The 22196-nt window shown below is 47.3% G+C and overlaps 1 protein-coding gene across 1 annotated transcript; it reads left to right on the top strand.

Annotated features, from left to right (window-relative positions):
• The first annotated feature begins 2376 nt into the window (after positions 1–2376).
• Positions 2377–10360, top strand: atad1b (ATPase family AAA domain containing 1b). Its single transcript, XM_056297496.1, has 11 exons — positions 2377–2399; positions 2568–2756; positions 3353–3541; positions 4100–4198; positions 4709–4829; positions 5951–6151; positions 6704–6810; positions 7758–7847; positions 7949–7999; positions 8212–8345; positions 9570–10360. The coding sequence occupies exons 3-11, from the start codon at positions 3368–3370 to the stop codon at positions 9688–9690; spliced, it is 1098 nt and encodes a 365-aa protein (XP_056153471.1). The 5' UTR covers positions 2377–2399; positions 2568–2756; positions 3353–3367; the 3' UTR covers positions 9691–10360.
• Positions 10361–22196: the final 11836 nt, after the last annotated feature.

Below are 22196 nucleotides of genomic sequence, written 5' to 3'. Positions count from 1 at the left end.
CAAAAATACGCAGGGGGTCCAGGACCCCAAAAAGGTTGAGAACCACTGGTCTAAATTGTTGTCACGTCCACAAAATAGCCAAGCACGCGTGTGCATTAAATATGTCAGTCATTAAACATGTCAGTCATTAAATATGTCAGCCGGAAACCAAAAGGTGTATGTAGTTTTGGAGTCCATTCGGTAGTTTGAATTCATGAGCGGTGTATATTCTGTGTTCATCTCAGGATGTATTCTGCGAGGACGTTATGCAAACAAATATTGCATTAGTCCTGGGTTTGGTATGCATAAACATGACAGCCAACTTCGTTTCAGTTTGAAAACAAATGTAAACTGTGGTCAGATATATTTATTTATGTGACACTTTTATGATATATTGTCCAGTGTTCGCATTTCAATGTAGGCGATTTCACAGGGTCAGACTCTTCTAATTAACTAGAAGAACCCCGCTACAATGTAGCGGTTTGGTTATCCCCCCCCCCGTCTAAATCTCCCTCCTCTTCATCCTGCCAGCTAACCGCCTTCCCCCCTGACCCTAAACACCGCCCCACTCCAACTCCCTCCCCCCAAATGCTCAGAATCATCTGAAATGCCGAAAAAAGTGGTTTTTAGACATTTTTAGAAAAATGCATATTTTGCATATTTATGCATAATTATGCATGATTTTAATTTTCTGGGATTTTCCCCTTGCTCTCTGAGACAATACCTACCACCTCCAAAAAGAATTAGGACCATAAGTGCTTTAGTTTTCGGTCCCGCTATCTACACTAACACCACACACACACACACACATTCCGAAAATATATGAGTGGATTCGTTGGCTGCAGTGGTAATTCGTTCAACTCTAGTTTCCCACATACAGTCAACTCCTCCGCCAGTATGCAGACACGCTTGAATCTGTTCGGCATTCATGACACTTGGACCCGGTGTTGTGGAACTGCAAAATCATGCAATAAAAACCAATATTGCCTATTGGCCACTCTAATGTAAATGCTGTTTGTGATATTGTACACTGACACTTGAGACAGGTGGACTTTGGATTGGGGGTAATATAGCTAAACGGTGGCCCAGTGGTTATCGCTGTTGCCTCATAGCAAGAAGGTCCTGGGTTCGAACCCCAGGCCACCCCAGGTCCTTTCTGTGTGGAGTTTGCATGTTCTCCCCGTGTCTGCGTGGGTTTCCTCCGGGCACTCCGGTTTCCTCTCACCATTAAAAAAGACATGCATGTTAGGGTTAATACTCCTGTCTGTGCCCCCTGAGTAAGGCAATGGGAAGAAGAGCTGGAGTTGGTCCCCGGGTGTTGCACACTGCTCCTAGCTACACAGCTAGGATGGGTTAAATGCAGAGTAAATTTCCTTTGTATGTAGGTAGGCGGCACGGTAGCGCAGTGGTCAGCGCGGTCGCCTCACAGCAAGAAGGTCCTGGGTTCGAGCCCCGGGGTAATCCAACCTTGGGGGTCGTTCCGGGTCGTCCTCTGTGTGGAGTTTGCATGTTCTCCCCGTGTCTGCGTGAGTTTCCTCCGGGTGCTCCGGCTTCCTCCCAAAGTCCAAAGACATGTAGGTCAGGTGACTCAGCCATACTAAATTGTCCCTAGGTGTGTGTGTGTGTGTGTGTGTGTGTGTGTGTGTGTGTGTGTGTGTGTGTGTGTGTCTCGGCCCTGTGATGGCCTGTCGGCCTATGCAGGGTGTCACCCCGCCTGCCGCCCAATGACTGTTGGAATAGGCTCCAGCATCCCTGAGAGCAGGATAAGCGGTTCAGCTAATGGATGGATGGATGTACAAAATGATTAATAAAGAGTATTATCTTCTATTCTATTATATTATATTCTATTCTGAGAAGAAATTATATGAAACCCTCATACTGAAATACAAGCGTTCTCAATGTCCATCTGCAACATTCTCGTTTTTTTTTTAGCAACACCCTTCACCTGAGACTTAAAAATGTACCCAAATAGCATTAAAAATACCAATTTCAAGAACTTAGTGAGCAAATTAAATGCTCTTGATAAAATGTAAACTTAAATGAAAGTGTAAAAAGACAACGAAGGAAACAAGTTAATTTATGATGTTACATTGCCACCTATTGGATTTGTGCAGACCATAACTAAAAACTCTGTTGCTCTTTCACACGCCATTAAAGAGAGATTACGCACGATTCTTGAAAGTATGATGTATTTCTAAACTACCATTCTTAATTCTGAAATGTTCGAATTCACATTTTTACTTTTGTTTTGCTGTACCAGGACGGAGACCGCCAAGTTGACCTCTTGAAAGTGAAACGCAAAACGTGCATCGTGTCCTCCGAGACACAAGGGGGCGTCGGTTTATACCATGAGCCGCGCAGAGGGGGGGGGGGTTTCCCGCGCCGAAGAAGTCACAACGGGAAGTGCCTGACGTAACGAGGTGAGACTTCTGACAGTTCCTGGGGGATTTAGCCGGCGTAAATAAGCGTGTTTTACACTCCTGCCATTCGGGTTGGAAACTGCCAAGAGCCCGGCGTCTTTTCCTGGTGTACTGCCCGGTGCTGTTGTCTCTTTTAAAGTCTTAACCATCGTGTTATGGCTCCTTTAGCGGCGGCAGGAGGCGCGCTAATGGGAAGGTCAAGCGAGTGATAGCGAGCCGTCTCGTCCCTGCTCCCAGTTCGTCAACACGGCGCTGAGCCCAGCAGTGAGAGCCACCACCGTCTTTGTTGTCCCAACGGTTTATCTTCGCTTCTTCGGTCGTATTGAGGACCCCCCCCCCCCCACACCATATCCGCCGGTATGATTGCATAATGGGCATCGACATGTTGTCATAGCTGCATGATGAATTAGGTTAGCTTTAAAGTTATGTCGGAAGGTACTTGTATGGACGGCATTCTTTAATCTTTCTTTTGAGCTCCGAACTCATAATGGTTGCTACCTAGCCGTTCATCTGGCAAACGTTGCTTTTTAAATGCCCGGTAGGTTTGTGGCACAGTCAACAAACCCTCCGACTAGAACTGTGTGAAGGCTTACTGCAGGACACCTAGCTAAAGCCTCATTGTCTAAAACAGTTTGTGGTGTATACTTGGGCTGTGGCAATCTTAGTCATGTCAATATACATATAACAGCTGGTATATGCTCATAAATGGCGAGACAAATATTCCGTGTATTCTTGGTTTTGTTTTGTCTGTACAAGACAAAAAGTCTTTAAAGCACTTTGTCACAAGTTGGGCTACCAGGTTGTGTCTTGAATATGCTAGACATCGTTGCACACTCGTCGATTATTGCCTTTTGCTTTGCTAGAGAGTAAGTTTAAGGGGAAGTCGTGCGAGGTTTAAAGGTCATTTGCTTTACGCTTCCGTTTCAAATAATTCTGTTGTAATGTTTCCTTAGAGCCCTTAAGAGACCATGGTGTTAAAGGAGATTCCTGCTGACAACATAGCTCGCCCCCTGGGGCGCAATGAGGTTATCGGCCTGCTCTTCCGACTCACCATATTTGGAGCAGTTACCTACTTCACTATCAAATGGATGGTGGATGCCATAGACCCTACCAGAAAACAGAAAGTGGAGGCACAGAAACAGGTAGGAGTGGATCTGTGCGTTTCTACAAATGTGCATCTAACTTCTGAACATAAATCATTTCCTCAAGCCTCTCTCTCTTTCTCTCTCTCTGGCTCTCTATCTCTCGGGGCGGCTTGGTGACCCAGTGGTTAGCACTGTTGCCTCACAGCAAGAAGGTCCTGGGTTCGAACCCCAGGCCGTCCCAGGTCCTTTCTGTGTGGCAGTTGCATGTTCTCCCCGTGTCTGCGTGGGTTTCCTCCGGGTGCTCTGATTTCCTCCCACAATCAAAAAGACCTGCATGTTAGGGTTAATACACCATTAATACACCATTAATACACCCTGTGCCCCTGACCGAGGCAATGGAAAGAAGAACTGGAGTTGGTCCCTGGGCACCGCAGCCACCCCCTGCTCCTATACAATAGGATGGGTTAAATACAGAGAACTCATTGGTTGTAAGAATACAATAACAAAATAAAGTCTCTCTCTCTCTCTCTCTCTCTCTCTCTCTCTCTCTCTCTCTCTCTCTCTCTCTCTCTCTCTCTCTCTCACACGCACACACATATCTATATATACTCGCAGGCTGAGAAGTTGATGCGTAAGATTGGGGTCCAGAATGTTAAGCTGTCCGAGTATGAGATGAGCATAGCAGCACACCTGGTAGACCCGCTCAGCATGCAGGTAACACCCCACACATACCTCTAGTTGTTCCACTAAGAGTACATCTACATGGTCAAATTTGAAAATGTATGTTTTTTTTTTCTCTCGTTTTACCCTTCCATTCACACGAAGCCGGTGAGTCTGGCATTGTAGTGTGGTCAACAACGCTGACATAATTGTCATATGATGAACATAACGTTGCTGCTTCAAGTAGCCTGTACACTCCCAATAGAAGAGACCTAAGCGTTTTCCTGTTGTTTAACTGTTTTAAAGTGGACAGCAAACTTTCGAAAATGATCACAAAACACAAGTCTGGATAGATGGACTATTTTCTACCCATTTTTTGCCATGAAATGGCGATTTCAAATGTCTCCAGACCAGTATGGCCATAGTCTAAGGGATATCTTACTTAAGAGTTACACCATCCTCCCATGCCTGGTAGGGATCTTACTATATAGTCGAACTACCTATCTTAAAAGCTAAAGATACCCTAACTCAGTCCTCTTTCTCTCCTAACCTCTCTATCTCCAGATAATGTGGCGTGACATCGCAGGCCTGGATGAGGTGATAACAGAGCTGAAGGATACTGTCATCCTTCCCATTCAAAAACGCCATCTGTTTGAAGGATCTAAACTGCTACAGCCTCCAAAAGGTAAGGAGGAGGTGGGCGAGAGTGAGAGCTACATTGGTAATCCAGTCAGTCCGTCCCTCACAAGACACCTGCTTAAAAACTCTTAGGCTTCTGCAACTACCACCAACAGTTTGAAAGGGTTGGGTAGGAAAAAAAGAGACAATAGTTGTTTGACATTTTAAAGGATAGGTTCACTCTTTTTGAAACCAGACCTAATTAAAATGTTGCGAAGCATAATTTAGTATCATAAACTCAAAGTGATCTTTTCAATGTTACAACTTTGCAGAATCTTGTTAATGAGGTTCAACACATCCCAATGATATGACTGTTCATGTCTTCAAAAACCACATTATATCTCATTTTCCAAAACAGGGAGCTCATGGAATACCATGTTCAAGTTAAATGACTTTATTGTGGCATCTTGGGTAGCGTAGCGGTCTATTCCGTTGCCTAAAAAAACGGGGATCACCGGTTCGAATCCCTGTATTACCTCCGGCTTGGTCGGGTGTCTCTACAGACACAATTGGCCATGTCTGTGGGTGGGAAGCCGGATGTGGGTATGTGTCCTGGTCATTGCACTATCGCCTCCTCTGGTCAATTGGGGTGCCTGTTCGGGAGGGAGGGGGAACTGGGGGGAATAGCGTGATCCTCCCATGTGCTACGTCCCCCTGGCAAAACTCCTCACGGTCGGGTGAAAAGAAGCAGCTGGTGACTCTACATGTATCGGAGGAGGCATGTGGTAGTCCGCAGCCCTCCCCGGATCCGCAGAGCGGGTGGAGCAGCGACCAGGACGGCTCGAAGAGTGGGGTAATTGGACGGATACAATTGGGGAGAAAAAGGGGAAAATTAATAAATGAATTTGACCAGTAAATACTTACTATTCAGCTGGTGGGAGCTGTATAAGTACTTGAATAGGCAGTGTTGAAAGTAGGGGCTAGATAACACCAACTACATGGTTGAAGGCGAATAAATTTGATCCCAATAGAGCTAAGGGGTCTAGACTTATAAAAACTCCATAAGAAGAGTTGAAAGGTGTTCTGTTTAAATGACTTCAGCCATGCCTGTCAAATACGCCTGTGGTCCACTGTTACGTCACTCTCTAAAGTGCATACGGTAATGTAATCCTTTCATCGCGATTGTAGGTGTGCTGCTCTATGGCCCGCCGGGCTGCGGAAAGACACTCATCGCCAAAGCAACAGCCAAGGAGGCAGGCTTCCGCTTTATCAACCTGCAGCCATCCACCTTGACGGACAAGTGGTATGGCGAGTCGCAGAAGCTGGCTGCTGCCGTTTTCTCCTTGGCTATCAAACTGCAGCCTTCAATTATCTTCATTGATGAGATAGGTAGGGTCAATACATAAGCGCTCACTCACCATCATATTTTGGCAGCCCTACAGAGTGCTGACTGTCTTTGCTGATAAGGTAGGTTTACACAAAGAGTAGGAATAATGAGTTTGCCTGAATATGTGCAGGGATGCAGCACGGTGGTGCAGTGGTTTGAACCCCAGGGTTATCCAAACCTTGGGGGTCATCCCGGGTCATCCTCTGTGTGGAGTTTGCATGTTCTCCCCGTGTCTGCGTGGGTTTCCTCCGGGTGCTCCAGTTTCCTCCCACAGTCCAAAGACATGTAGGTCAGGTGAATCGGCCATACTAAATTGTCCATGTGTGTGTGTGTGTGTGTGTGTGTGTGTGTGTGTGCGTGTGTGTGTGTGTGCGTGTGCCCTGTGATGGCCTGGCGGCCTGTCCAGGGTGTCTCCCTGCCTGCTGCCCCAATGACTGCAGGGATAGGCTCCAGCATCCCCGCGCCCCTGATGAGGATAGCTTGGATAATGAATGGATGGATGGATTACTGTTGTGGAATTAGTTGCCTGATGTAAATGGTTGTTGTTTCTCCAGATTCGTTCCTGCGCAGTCGCTCCAGCTCTGATCATGAGGCGACAGCCATGATGAAAGCCCAGTTTATGAGTTTGTGGGATGGATTGGACACAGACTATCACTGTCAGGTACCACACACACACACACACACACACACAGATGTCATCTATACCCATGATGAAAGTCAAGTTTAGATGCATAGTCTGGAATTTACAGCAAATTGTGTTACTGAAACCCCAATGACTAGACAGCAACCTTGACTTTCTGGAACAACTGTTAATATTTGCACATGAAAAGGCCTCATTGTGTAGTGGAGTTTGTAAAACTAAATGTCTAATTCATTTTTAATGAGACCAGGTGGTTTGGTCATGAACAAGAGTTATGGGAAATATTTGCTATTTTGGCTTTTCAGTCAAGTCTTTGTCACACTGTCACATCGTATTGTTGAGAAAATGGTAATGAGGGTTGCATGGTGGCACAGTGGTTAGCACAGTCGCCTCACAGCAAGAAGGTCCTGGGTTCGAGCCCCGGGGTAGTCCAACCTTGGGGGTCATTCCGGGTCGTCCTCTGTGTGGAGTTTGCATGTTCTCCCCGTGTCTGTGTGGGCTTCCTCCGGGTGTTCCAGTTTCCTCCCACAGTCCAAAGACATGCAGGTCAGGTGAATCGGCCATACTAAATTGTCCCTAGGTGCGAATGTGTGTGTCTGTGTGTGTGTGTGTGTGTGTGTGTGTGTGTGTGTCGGCCCTGTGATGGCTTGGTGGCCTGTCCAGGGTGTCTCCCTGTCTGCCGCCCAATGACTGCTGGGATAGGCTCCAGCATCCCCGTAACCCTGAGAGCAGGATAAGCAGTTTGGATAGTGGATGGATGGAAAATGGTAATGAGTGGTGCAGTTTTTTAAATAGGCCGGAGTAGGATAGGCATGTCATACTATTTTACCCCAAATTAACTCTCCGATTTTCTCTGCATACGTATTTCTCTTACTCCTTCCTCATCATTCTCTATCTGTCTCTCTCATCCTGACTCCTCCAACTGCTCCCTTTATCTCTCAATATCTTTTCTCTTTCTCTGTCTCTAGGTGATCATAATGGGAGCCACTAATCGTCCTCAGGACTTGGACTCTGCAATCCTCAGGAGGATGCCCACAAGGTTCCATATAAACCAGCCTGTAAGATAACACTCGTACATATGAATATGCAAACTGTCACTCACTCACACACACGTGTGGCCGTGTCTCTTGTTTCTCATGCATTTCATGTCTTCTTCCAGAGTCTGAAACAGAGAGAGCAGATTCTCAAGCTGATCCTGGAGAATGAGAGTGTAAGTCCTCCTTCCTCTGCTTTGGGTCTTTTTGGCACAACAGAAATCATCCAACTGTGAAACATATGCTCTAAAATGATGCTAAAGCCACAATATTAAGAATAACTTTGTGTGTGTGTGTGTGTGTGTGTGTGTGTGTGTGTGTGTGTGTGTGTGTGTCTCTCTCTCTCTCTCTCTCTCTCTCTCTCTCTCTCTCTCTATTTGGTGTCAAGGTGGAGTCATCGGTGGACCTCAGGGACATCGCGCGGGATACCGAGGGCTTTTCAGGAAGCGACCTCAGAGAAATGTGTCGTGATGCTGCTCTGCTCTGTGTCAGAGACTTTGTACACATGCAGAGTGACAACAGGTACCTGTCTGTCCATTTGTCTTGATGCATGCTCAATAATCTTGATAAGAAAATCAAAGAAGGTTGAATCAGTTCATCTGCACACAGCCTTGATTGACAGATATGTTCCATCACTCATCTAAGTGACCTCTTCAGTCTAAACTGACTGCAGGTATCCCACCCTTATAAACAACACAGTGCCTAACGACCAGACAGATGTACTCTTAGCAAACCCCCAGCAGGATTGCAGTGACCTGTACATTGGGGAAGCTAAACAGACGCTGGCCAAGAGGATGGTCAAGGCTCAGCGTTTTCGGTTTTTATTTTTCAAAGCCATCCAGCATGCCAAATTTCACCACAAGAGGACACTTCCATAACCTCACACGAACAACTTTTGGATCCTTGGAAACATAAAATCCTGGTGAAAATTAGTTTAAAAATTTGGGTGTTTTTCGGTGAAATTCGGTAAAAACTGAAAACGCCGAGCCTTGAGGATGGTACAACACAGGATAGCTAACACAGTCTACACACATCTACAGGCCAGTGGCCACTCTTTCAGGGATGAGGATGTGCACATCCTTGATAGGGAGGAACACTGGTTTGAACGGGGAGTCAAAGAGGTCATCTATGTTAAGAGGGAACGACCATCCCTGAACTGGGGGGGGGGGCCCTAAGAGTACATCTGTCACCATCTTGGGGCCCAGACACCCCAAACCGACTAGCGGCGACAAAGGTCGACTGTTGCGTTGCCTCACGTCTCCTGCCGTCTGAGCCAAAAAGTAGCACTTGAACACATTCAGCCGATTCAACATGCTGAATCGGCTGAAAAGCTGCTGACAGGGGTCCGACTAGTGCCGACGGCGCGGGACACACCACAAAAATTAGGGTCACAGACGCTCACCGACGGCCCGACATTGGCTGACCATCAGCCCGGTGTGTCAGGGTCATTAGACTGAAGATGTCGGCTAACTGAGTGATGAAACGTATCTGTCAATAAACGTTGTATCCAGATGAACTGATTCAACCTTCTTTAATTTCTGTCCATTTGTCTCTGTCTTTCTTGTCTGTGTTTGACACTTTGTACACACAGAGCAATAACAGGTTCCTGTCTTTTTTGTGTAAACACACAGTATCAACAGATGTCGGTCTGTTAATTTGTCATTCTTTCTAACTTGAACGTACACACACACACTAATACACCAAACCAGCTGAGACATTTCTTCCCCTCCTCCCTTTTTCTTTCAGCCCGGTGGAGGATTTTATTCGTCCAATCCACCATAATGACCTGCAGAAAGCTATCAGTAAGATGAAGAAGTCAAAGTCAGCGGGCGGGCAGAATGCCCTGATGCATGCCGCACTGGACTGAACACACACACATACACACACGGACGCATGCACCTACACACACATGGGGATGCTGTCACGTTTTACTGCACGCACACACGTGTTTGCATAGCAGATCTCCATGCACATACATACGAAAACCCCCAACCACAGTCGGTCAACCACATTTACACAAGCAATGAACACAACGTTACTAACACACACCAAGCACACGCACAACTCGGTTTATTGGCTGCAGTTCACACCAGGCCTCTAATCTTGGGTTGGTTCCAGTCTGTTTTGGTCGGTTAGTATAGTGCTGGACCACTGGGTCCATTTAGATATTCATCATCAGGAACTTCTAAACATCTCCCAGCTGTCAGATTATGTGCCAGATTTGTTTATTTTTTATTGTTGATAGATACTATTCCCTACGAGTTGGGTTGAGGATGCGTGTTTTTTTTCCTCTTTCTGATGTTGCTTCTTATTCTCGCAGCTCATCCATATTAGTTCATCATGTATTGCCAGTCCCCGCAACAGAAGACGCCTTTGCCCAGAAAGATGGCGTCATGTAAATAAAGCACCATTTAACAGTAAGGAGGTACATCCTTGGGCTCTGCTTCCCACCAGAGTGGCCCTGATATTTGCCTGGGGTATCGATGCCTTAACCGTGGGTAACCTTGATAGCTGATATGGCCAAATGTCCACAATAAAACGTGCAGCGCATACCACATAGTCGCAATTGTCACCGGTTCGATTCCAGCCAGTGACCTTTGTTGCATATCTCTCCCCCTCCCATTTCCTGTCTACCTCTTCATTATTGCTGTCGAATAAAGGTAAGAAATGCCAAAAATAGAAAATAAATAAAACCGCGATGGTAATACGGTGTACCAGGGAGACGTTCATCAAAAGAAATGATTTGACCCGAGTTTCTTTTAAACATATTAGCACTTGGCTAAAGCCCTTATGTAGTGACCACGGATAACTAGCCTCGCTAGCTCTTGGCTAACGGGTCAGACCCTTTAGTCGGCTGGTCAGCATAGGTACCTGTGGTGCGGGAGACCCGGGTTGGCATCCCGGCCACAGCCAGGAACCGCCGCAGCCGGGACGAGAACCTGGGTCTCCCGCACCCCGGGCGCCTACGTTAACCAGTCGATCAAAGGGTCCGTCTCGTTAGCCAACGGGCTAGCGAGGCTAGTTTTTTGTGGTCATTACACTTTCATACCAAAGAGAATTATCTGGTGGGGGGGGGGGGGCTCCCTCAGTGGTGAAATATCAACATTTGTTTAAAATGTTCTGTTTCTCACACCTTATACAGAAATTCTTACCTTTTGTGCAGTGCGAGTCAAAAAGAGGATGATGAGATCCACAATGTGAAACTGCCCCTACTCAGCAAGTGAGGGATCGCTCCAGTAGATATTTCATTGCGGTGATCTGATTTTCGGGTGGCGCAGTGGTTTAGCGTGGTCGCCTCGCAGCAAGAAGGTCCTGGGTTCGAGCCCCGGGGTAGTCCAAACCTGGGGGTCGTCCTCTGTGTGGCGTTTGCATGTTCCCCCCGTGTCTGCGTGGGTTTCCTCCAGGTGCTCCGGTTTCCTCCCACAGTCCAAAAACACATGTAAGTCAGGTGAATCGGCCGTACTAAATTGCCCCTAGGTGTGACTATGTGTGTGTTGGCCCTGTGATGGTCTGGTGGCCTGTCCAGGGTGTCTCCCCGCCTGCCACCCGGTGACTGCTGGGATGAGCTCCAGCATCCCGCGGCCCTGAGAGCAGGATAAGGGGTTTGGATAATGGATGGGTCTAATTTTCACGTTGCCGAGGAACAGCAATGGCACCAAGATATGCAGGGGAAACCCAGCGTTGCTCTTCTGCATCTAAATAATGTGAAGTTCTGTTTCTCCTTTGGTTGCAGTAGGTTTATTTAACTCAAAAGACATTGCTATTTAGGTCACGTCTGTAATTTTCTGTTTGGCCATGGGTAAAGAGAATATAGTATATGACTCGGTTAAGGAATAAATGCTAACAAATCTGGAGGCAGGACTCTCAGCTGGAGGCCGCTACAACATGCAGTTAGCAGCTTTATTTACTTACATTAAGTGAAAATGCCACCCCAACGACAGACATGATAGTTTTCATCGCGCTTCATTTTTTTTTTTTTTGGCAAGGAGGACATCTAACAACTTAGACGGCTTGTGTATGTCTACAGGGTGTCTCCAAAATGTAATTTTCGAAACACGTGGGTCGACTCGCCGTGTGTGCGTGTGGTATCGTAGTAGAAGCCGGGAACCCACCCGAGTTATTTTTTAAAGCACTGTCGAGCTCTACTGTGCTACTTGTACAGACTGTTTTGGGACATGGCGGGAACATTATTTTGAGTGACTGCTGTTTGACCGATGCTCAGTAGTCTAATCGGGCAAATCCGAATTACTGCACTCTCCACACGGCTCAGAACTGCAGGATGTTTGGAAGATGTTTTGCACTGGGAAGCTGGCTGGGAATCTGCCCACTGTCCCGTCAGCCGCCTCATAAAAAAAATAAACTGAAAAAGTAACAACTCATTTCCCGTGAAAGGTGTGTCTTGGATCGAGCTCCAAGGATTTGCTAAGAGGGATCATGTGCACACCTCTGTAAGAATGGCGCATTACATGTAAACATGCATATCCATCCCTAATACCAATCTCATGCTGCACATGTGCTCCCCCCAACAAGTTTTTTTTTCTTTCTAGCTTTTTGGGTATAATGAGTATACTATATGTGTAAGTATATTACTTCTGAAGTGATGCCAATGTAGATCTCTGTCAGGTGGTGTGTATCAAACCTTTACTTTATGTCAGAATGAGAAGTCTCGCTCTCTAAAATGGCTGAAAGTGACCGAAAGGGAATCGCTGCTCAGTGCTGCTTGCAAGGCCTTTTCGCCCGTTTAGCATAGACCGACTTAGCCGTTGATGAAGAGTTTGGCCAGCAGTCTGCGGGGGCGGCCGTGTTGGCTCGACTGTTTGCCTCCCAGCTGTGTCCCAAGTAACCCAAAAATGGTATTCGCTTCCTGTTGGTTATCTCACCACGGTGGTGCTGTGTGGCACGGTTCCACATTTACAAGCGTGTGGTTGAAACTTGGCGGCGCAGTGGTTAACGCGGTCGCCTCAGAGCAAGAAGGTCCTGGGTTCGAGCCCCGGGGTAGTCCAACCTTGGGGAGTCGTCCCGGGTCGTCCTCTGTGTGGAGTTTGCATGTTCTCCCCGTGTCTGTGTGGGTTTCCTCCGGGTGCTCCGGTTTCCGCCCACAGTCCAAAGACATGTAGGTCAGGTGAAACGGCCGTACTAAATTGTCCCTAGGTGTGAATGTGTGTGTGGGCCCTGTGATGGCCTGGCGGCCTGTCCAGGGTGTCTCCCCACCTGCCGCTCAATGACTGCTGGGATAGGCTCCAGCATCCCCACGACCCGAATTTGGATAAGCTGCTTGGATAATGGATCATGGCTGGTTGAAACTGGGACAATAGCCCTTTGCGACTTGGCCAAACTATTCATTGAGAAGGCTGCAGTATAGGCCATGTGGTGTATATGTCTGCCGGAGTAAAATGTGTGAAGATTTATGTTTACCATCAAGTGTACTTTTGTTTTTTTTTACATCTATATATGAATGGATAGGTTTTGTTTCTGGGTGAATTTTACGGATTTAATAAATGCTGTGTTCGCTTCCAAAACTTGGACCTATGGTCAAGAGAAAAACCTCAGCAGTTGTGTAACGGTAACGATCTTTTTTTTTTAAGCATGTAAATGTCTACGTAAAAATGCCAAATTTTGCCAGACTAGCAAAATTACACACCAGTACTTCAAGTGTCTTTAAACAAGCTTGTGTAAGACCGCATACAAGATGAGATCTCTCGAACCCGTTGAGATGTTTGATGGAACCTACTGAAGAACCTTCCAAGGAACTGAGCAAATGTTTTTTCTGGACTTCCCTTGTGGGCCTCCCTCCCTACGTGGCCACTGTCAAGGTAGTTCAGCAAGCCACTTGTAGTCCACCAAAAACGTGCCACGCCCTGGGAGCAGGAACCCCCCCCCCCACTCCTGAGGAGTTTACACCGCTTTCTTCTCAATGTGGACCTCGACGTGACTATAAACTAGTGGTTCTCAAACCTATTCCTCAAAGGTACGCATCTGATTTTTATTCAAGGTCAGAGTTCCGGAACGAGAACAAAAATAACATTTAATCAACTCACTTAACTTTTGTTTCAAGTTGTTTCTCTTACTTGCGGTGTCCCGCCCCACTCCGCCTCTGATTGGCTGTAACCCTAGCGAAAGCTGGCGTACCGATAGGCTGCTTCGTTACTGTCATGTATTGGTTGCGCTAGTTCCTCTCCGCTCTTTCGGCGAGGGCGTGGCTCAGCAACCCTCGCCCCGCCCCCCCTCACACACGCCACACCCACGCGGAGCCAGTGAAGCAGGTGAGAGGAAGCTGGCGTTACTCGAGTTGATGGCCACGCTCCTTACGTTGCTGTAACGATGAGGATGACGGATTACATTCGTGTAGCGCTTTTCGCACCACCCACAAAGCAAATGGTCCCGTGTAACTAACGTTAATGCGTGAACTCGGCAGCAACAACACACTCCATGACCCACGAGGTATGGGCCGGGTCCGGACTGATTTACCGGTCGGTCCTGATGCGGAACCAAGGTCCGCACTTGGAGAGGCCCACTGTTTATGAACTAAACTTTGGTTTAGTTTTGGACCGTTTCTTTTTGTTTCCTTTGACATTGAGGCTGGTGTGCTTTGTTTGGACTCTGAAATAAAAATGACCAAAATGTGTCTCCTTTCTTTGTCATCATACTGTTTGAATTATGTCCAGTTTCATTAGGAACAGTTTGACAGAGTCTGAGAGATGAAATTCAGTGCTTTTCTTCCTTAATAATAATAAATCAATCTTATATAGCGCTTTTCTAACACTCAATGTCGCTTTACAATAAACGGGGTGAAACAAGTAGCTCCTTTATTCATCCGAACCGTGGAGACACGTTACAGATTTCTAGCTGACATCTTTATCACGGTAGGAGACCTTCTCCAAAGACAGGCGCTGTGTCCGAAATCACTCACCGAGTTCGCCATTTTGTAGCGCCGCCCGGAATATATCGTGATACTGCTTCCGCCAAACACCGGAAATATTACCCATAATCGGTTTCCCCAGTGACCCCCCCCCCCAGAAACTCGTGGATACCCACCCAGTGTATCCCACGATGCATCGTGAAAAGTAGTGTACAACCTGTACAACCGATGGTTACTAACCAAGTAAGACAGCATCCTGCATGGCGCTGAAAGAAAAATGGCGGACGGACGAGAGGAGAGACCGCCACGAGAGAGCTGTCGTACAAATGTAAGCAATTTCCGGTTTAACTTTCGATGATACTCCATTACAAGTAAAACTCCTACATTTACAATCCCACTTAAGTATATAAGTATTACCAGCTAAATTGACCGAAATTACTACAGTAAAAGTACAAATTTTGCAGAAAACCGGGCTGCGACTAATATATTAAAATGCTGCATATGCATTGACTCATCAGTATAAATGATGTACTTTGTAAAATCCCCACCCCACCCCCTTTTTCCTCCCCAATTGTACCCGGCCAATTACCCCACTCTTCCGAACCGTCCTGGTCGCTGCTCCACACACTCTGCCGTTCCGGGGAGGGGTGCAGACTACCACATGTCTCCTCCGACACATGTGGTACTCGCTAGCCGCTTCTTCTCCTGACAGTGATGAGTTTCACCAGGGGGGCGTAGCACGTGGGAGGATTACGCTATTCCCCCCCAGTCCCCCCTCCCTACTGAACAGGCGCCCCGACCAACCAGAAGAGGCGCTAGTACAGCGACCAGGACACATACACACATCTGGCTTCCCTCCCGCAGACACATTACATTGCATTACAGTCATTTAGCCGACGCTTTTATCCAAAGCGACTTACAATAAGTGCATTTAACGTAGGAAATCAGAAGTACTACTAGTCATCAGAGGTCATAAGTGCACCTAAACAAGCATCTAAGAGCAAAACCAGAGCTAAATTAAAAGTGCGAGAAAGATCTTTCTTTTTTAATGAGTGAATACAATAAGTGCTAAGAACAAGTAACAGGGTAGTAGTTCTTAAAGAGGTGGGTTTTCAACCTGCGCCGAAAGATTGGTTAGCGACTCCGCTGTCCTGACATCAGTGGGGAGTTCATTCCACCACTGTGGGGCCAGGACAGAAAAGAGCCGTGACCCGGTCGATCGGCAGCAGGGGCCTCTGAGTGACGAGGCAACCAGGCGTCCAGAGGCAGCAGAGCGAAGTGCTCGGGCGGGGGTGTAGGACTTGACCATGGCCTGGAGATAGGAAGGAGCTGTTCCTTTCACTGCCCTGTAGGCTAGCACCAGAGTCTTAAACTGGATGCGAGCAGCTACTGAGAGCCAGTGTAGGGACATGAGAAGGGGAGTTGTGTGGGAGAACTTAGGGAGGTTGAACACCAGACGAGCTGCAGCTTTCTGAACAAGCTCCAGAGGTCTGATGGCCGACGCCGGGGCGCCAGCAAGGAGGGAGTTGCGGTAGTCCAGCCGGGAGATGAACAGAGCCTGGATGAGCACCTGTGCCGTCTCGTCGGTGAGGAATGGCGAATCCTCCTGATGTTATGGAGGAGAAATTTGCAGGAGCGAGCAACCGATGCAACGTTTGCAGCAAACGACAGTTGGTCGTCCAGGATCACACGCAGATTCCTCACAGTCCGAGTTGGCATCACAACGGTGTTGTCAATAGTGATGGCCAGGTCTCAGTAAGGACAACCTTTCCCCGGGAGGAACAACAGCTCTGTCTTGTCCAGATTGAGCTTCAGGTGGTGTGTCGCCATCCACTCCGAGATGTCAGTCAAGCACGCAGCAATGCGTGTCTCTACTTGTGTGTCAGAGGGAGGAAAGGACAAGATCAGCTGGGCATCATCGGCATAACAATGGTAAGAGAAGTCATGCAAGCGCATAACAGAACCCAGGGATGTCGTGTACATGGAGAAAAGGAGAGGACCCACAACCGAACCCTGTGGAATGCCTGTAGTCAGTCTGCAAGGCTCCGACACAGATCCCCTCTATGTCACCTGGTAGTAGCGACCCGTCAGGTTGAAAACATTGAGAGTGCAGAGCCTGTGACAGTCAGCCCCTCGAGGGTAGAGAGGAGGATCTGGTGGTTCACTGTGTCAAACACAGCTGACAGGTCCAGGAGTATCAGGACAGAGGAGAGAGAGTTTGCTCTCGCAGAGTGCAGCGATTCTGTCACTGCAAGGAGGGCCGTCTCTGTCGAGTGACCCACCCTGAACCCAGACTGGTTGGGGTCCAGGAGGTTGTTCTGGTGGAGGTACAAAGAAAGTTGGTTAAAGACAGGATGTTCGAAAGTTTTGGATAGAGAGGGTAGAAGGGAAACCAGTCTGTAGTTTTTGACGTCAGAGAGGTTAAGTGATGGTTTCTTGAGAAGGGGGATGATTCTAGCAGTCTTGAAGGCAGATGGAAAGCATCCTGCCTGTAGGGAGGTGTTGATGAGGTGGGTTGGATAGGGAAGGAGTGCAGGTGTTATAGACTGAAGAAGAGGGGAGGGGACCGGGTCAAGGGAGCATGTGGTGGGGCGACTGGATGTGATGAGGTATAGAACCTCATCGGGGGAGAGGAGAGCGAGGTGGGATAGGGTGAGACGTGGAGAGGTGAGGGAGGGTGCAGAGGGTGGGATAGTGCAAGCAGCACTAACCGGGTGGTGAGTAAAAGGAGGATCTGATGTCATTTACCTTCTTGTCAAAGAAGTTAGCGAAGTCATCAGGGAGAAGGGAGGAAGGAGGAGGTGGGGGTTGAAGAAGTGTAGAGAAGGTTTCAAAGAGTTTCTTAGGATTAGAGGCAGCAGATAGGATTTTAGAGCGATAGAAGGCAGCCTTAGCACCAGAAAGGGAGGCAGAGAAAGGGGAAAGAAGAGATTGGAAGTTGAGAAGGTCCTCTAGGAGTTTGCCTTTTCTCCATTTGCGCTCTGCCACTCTCAAGCTCTGTCTGTCAGTACGTACTGAGTCGGTGAGCCAAGGGGCAGGTGGAGTTGGGCGTGCAGGCCTGAAGGTGAGGGGACAGAGATCGTCCAGAGAAGAGGAGAGGGTAGAGAGAAGAAGATCAGTAGCAGTGTCAGGAGGTAGGAGAGAGAAATATTCAGGTGGAGGGAGGATAGAGGTAACAGAGGAAGAAAGATCAGTGGTGGAGAGAGAGCGGAGGTGTCTACGGGTGGAAACCATGTGGGTAAGGGAAGGGGTTGAGGGGGGTGAAGAGAGGGAGAGAGAGTAGGACATGAAATAGTGGTCAGAGAGCTGGAGGGGAGTAACAGAGAGATTGGAAATAGGACAGTGTCTAGTAAAGATAAGGTCCAGCTGGTTGCCGGCCTTTGTGGGCAGGAGGAGAGGGTGAGAGGTGAAGGTCAAAGGAGGAGAGGAAAGAGAGAAGAGCGTCTAGCTTGTTAGTGTGGATGTCACCGAGAAGGATAAGTGCAGAGTCATCAACAGGGAAGTGCGAGACAGGTGTGTCAAGCTCCTCCAGAAACTCACCAAGGGGGCCTGGTGGGCGGTACACAACCACGATGGTGCCTTGGCAGGATAAGAGACAGTAACAGCATGAAATTCAAAAGAGGGCAGAGAAAATTGTGGAATGGAAACAAGACAGTATTTCCATTTCAGGGAGATTAGCAGGCCAGTACCAGCACCCCGCCTCCCAGCTCTGGGAGTGTGAGAAAAAGAGTACACATCAGACAGAGCTGCGGGTGTGGCAGTGTTTTCTGGCATGATCCAGGTCTCAGTTAGAGCAAGAAAGTTGAGGGAGAGCAAGGATGCATAGCCTGAGATAAACTCAGCTTTTGGCACCACAGACTGGCAATTCCAGAGCCCTCCCGTCACCACTTGCTCAACATGAGTGGAGAGAGTGGGATAGATTAGATTGGTAGGGTCACAGTGCCTAGGAGTTACCCAACGTCTATACTAGGTACACAAAATACAGATGACTGACCGGATCTAAAAAGAGCAGTCCGTGCTTGACGAAGTCTTGGCTTGAAAAAGTTGCGCTTGCCTTTGTTCACTCTAGCCTTTGTTCAACCTAGACTGTTTGCGCTCGGCTTATTTGCCTGACGTTTGCAAGTAGCAGCAGTGATTTAAAGAACACTGATTGCTAATTGTCTGCCAGGAGTGCAGGCCACACCCTGGGCACTTAACACCCAATTGGCTAAAGAGGTACACTTAAAATAGGCCTATCGCCAAGAAACTGGTCACTTATGTAAAACTCTATCAAACTTCACACAATACTATTAAAACTGCAAACAGCAAGTTACCAAGGAATATATTTATAAGCTAAAAGAATAACTAAGTCAAAACAGCTAGTCAACAAGAAATATTTAAGGGCACACTAGGTGAAAAACAGCTACAGCTAGAATAAGCAAATAAGACAAGTAAGTAAATAGAATAAGACAGCTACAGCTAGAATAAGATCCCACTAGGAACCAGCAGCAGATGTATAGAGAAAAGGACTAATACTCAAGCAGCTGGAATAAGAGTAATAGCAACTTGTTATGCAAGAAAGATGATACTTACTCTATTCTAGACGAACCAGCAATTCAGAATCACTCCAGAAGTTAAAATGCATACTGACACGGCCAATTGTGTCTGTAGAAACGCCCGACCAAGCCAGAGGTAACACGGGGATTCGAACCAGAAATCCCGGTGTCGGCAGGAAAAGGGATAGACCGCTACGCTACTCGGACGCCCTTCTTGAATTTCTTTAATATATCGGATACTTTCACTTAAGTAAACTGTATTATTATTACTATTTATTATGGACGGCCCACTCGACATTGATCTGGCACGTTTTAATTGTGCGACAGCAATAACGTAATTACTGGCACAGAGAAAATGACCCGAATAGTGTCCGAAAGTGTTTTTTGGGTTTTGCTGATGAGCTCGCTACATAGAACTCCCTTTATACAGGGGTGGGCAATCTTATCCGGAAAGGGCCAGTGTGGGTGAAGGTTTTGGTTCCAACCAAGCAGTTACACACCTGATCCCACTAATCAATATAGGAAGCAGGGAGTAGGAAATGAGTGAGTGATTTCAGACACAGCTCGAACACTGGTGCAGCGGCAAACACATTCCTACTCAAACAGGAAAAAATATTGAAACGTGATGACAATGCTGCAATGCCGCTGTTGGACAGTTGATCTACCAGTTCAACAATCAATATCACAGCAGAAGTGTTCCTATATAGTTTGATATTGTTTGGAATACATTAGATTGCCTATGTTTGCTTTGGTCTGAGGATGCCTTTCTTACAAAGGTGGGGCCCGTTTACTGCCCAGCTGATGGCACACGGGCCACAATGGCTGCTACACCTTGATTTGTAGTTCTTGCTGCCACAGAGAAGTACAGATCAAGGAAATCATGTATTTCAGCTTTAATGCATTTTAATTGAATTTCAGAGTTCACAGAAAGTTGAATTAGTTCATCTGGACACAACGTTCACTGAGAGAAACGTTTCATCACTCATCTAAGTGACCTCCTAAGTCAGGTATCCCCACCCTTATAAACAATACAGTGGCATAACGACCGAAAACAATGATCGGTTTCATATGCAAATTGCCGCAGAGGATTGGGGAATGGTTGCAATCACAGCATTTTAAGATGTTGACAGATGTACTCTTAGACCCCCCCCCCCCCCCGGCTCAGGGATGGTCGTTCCCTCTCAACACAGATGGCCTCTTTGACTCCCCGTTTAAGCCACAGTTCCTCCCTATCAAGGATGTGCACGTCCTCATCCTTGAAAGAGTGTTGTGAAGGCAATGCATAGTATACTATGACTGCTTACTTTTAATCTTTGACCATGTATGTGTTGTGGTCCAGACGCAAGGCGCGTCTCCGCCTGAGTCTACCAGCAGGGTTCAATCAGCGCGCTCGTTGAGAGCGCAGCTACGCACCAGAGGCTCATCGGTGATCAGCGCACCTGAAGCCAATCTGCAGCCAGCTATAAGAGAGGACGCTGACGTGCAGTCGTTGACAGATTGTGCCATCTAGTACGGTAGCTAGTAGATTGCTAGACTCTTTGGCTGCGTTTCCTCCTGCAATTCCTATGTCGTGATTTCTGAGACTAATTCTGTGTCTCTCTCTCCCCCCCCCGCCCTCCCAGAACCCCGGTGCTTCTCGGGCTCCGTCTTCCTCGCGTCCCTTGTATTCCTCGGACCCCTCCCTTGTGCTCCCACGCTGCCTCCCGCAGAACCCCTACTCCCGGACTTAAGCTTCACCAGCGCGCACACGCACAAACACCCTCCAGTCATTTACATTCCTGCACACAAACACATAGTCTTTTACACACCCCACATCCAGGACTCTAGTTGCACCATACACATCCTGCATTTCCCTTCCCTGAATAAGAATAAACGTGCCTACGGGCTTGGCCCTGCCGGACCCCTGCGCTGGTTCCTTTCCGACGTACAACAGTATGGGATATACCATGTTTAACTTTAGTTTACATTGCTTGGATAGACGCTTAAAGCGCATGTGTAGAAACTCGAAGGTAGTGCTATTAAGTGTCTTCTCCTGTGTGAACTAATCAAGGCCCAGAAAGCAAAAGGACTTATTAGCCAATCTGGCCACATCCTGTCCAGTGAATTCACTGTAATGCCCTCAGGCCGGCGTTATAAAGCGCCCCCTAGGAAATCAAATTACAATTCTAAGTCCTTCGTTCCTTCTGCGATCAGGCTGTAAAATGCCGAGAGCAGTAATTTTAAATGAATGCTTTATTTTGTTTTAAACCACAATAGTTGGTTTATACTCTTGTCTGTCTTTCACGTGGCTTGTAAACCTATACGTCCACTGAATGTTGTATTGGAGTGTAACGTGCAGTGCATCTTAGGATGCTTCGTTTATTTATTCTATTCTTTTAACTTGTGTGAATTTTTATCCTTCGTCTGGCCCTCGTGTGAGTCTGCATGTATGGCCACACGAGTGCGCCAGTGTGCATCTTTGGCCCATGTACTGGTCTATTGTCTCTGACATACTGTTGATTGCCACTTGTCTGCGAGTTTGTGTATAGTCTGGGTAGATTGTAAAACTAAATTGCCCTTCTGGGATAAATAAAGTTGTCTGAATCTGAATCTATTGTTAAGTGTAAGCTGATAGCACAGGAATGTATGGGAAACTCACTAGAGTGTAACAAGGTCTGAAGGAACAGTCCCGGAGAATTACGAGCTGGAAGATATGAGGGGAGACCTGACCTATGAACCCTTTGAAAAGTTCTGTTATCCATTAGGATAACAGTCCAGCAATAAAGATGAGCTACGTCCTCCAACCAGGATTAGGAAGACACTCTGGGTACATACCATTGTTACCGTGACAATAAGTATGTTTGGGCTGCAAGAAGAGTGAAGTAAAACTTAACACTGTCGGAAGGAGGAAGGAAGAGGATTTGCAACTACATGAGAAGCGGATGTGCCACAACAATTTGGGACTCACCACATCAGCCTGGCACTGCAGTTGCCTGGTGT

The sequence above is a fragment of the Lampris incognitus genome, chromosome 17 (assembly GCF_029633865.1).
Source record: "Lampris incognitus isolate fLamInc1 chromosome 17, fLamInc1.hap2, whole genome shotgun sequence".
In the NCBI taxonomy this organism is placed as follows: Eukaryota; Metazoa; Chordata; class Actinopteri; order Lampriformes; family Lampridae; genus Lampris; species Lampris incognitus.
The sequence above is the reverse complement of the archived record's forward strand: the minus strand, read 5'-3'. Positions and strand labels throughout refer to the sequence as shown.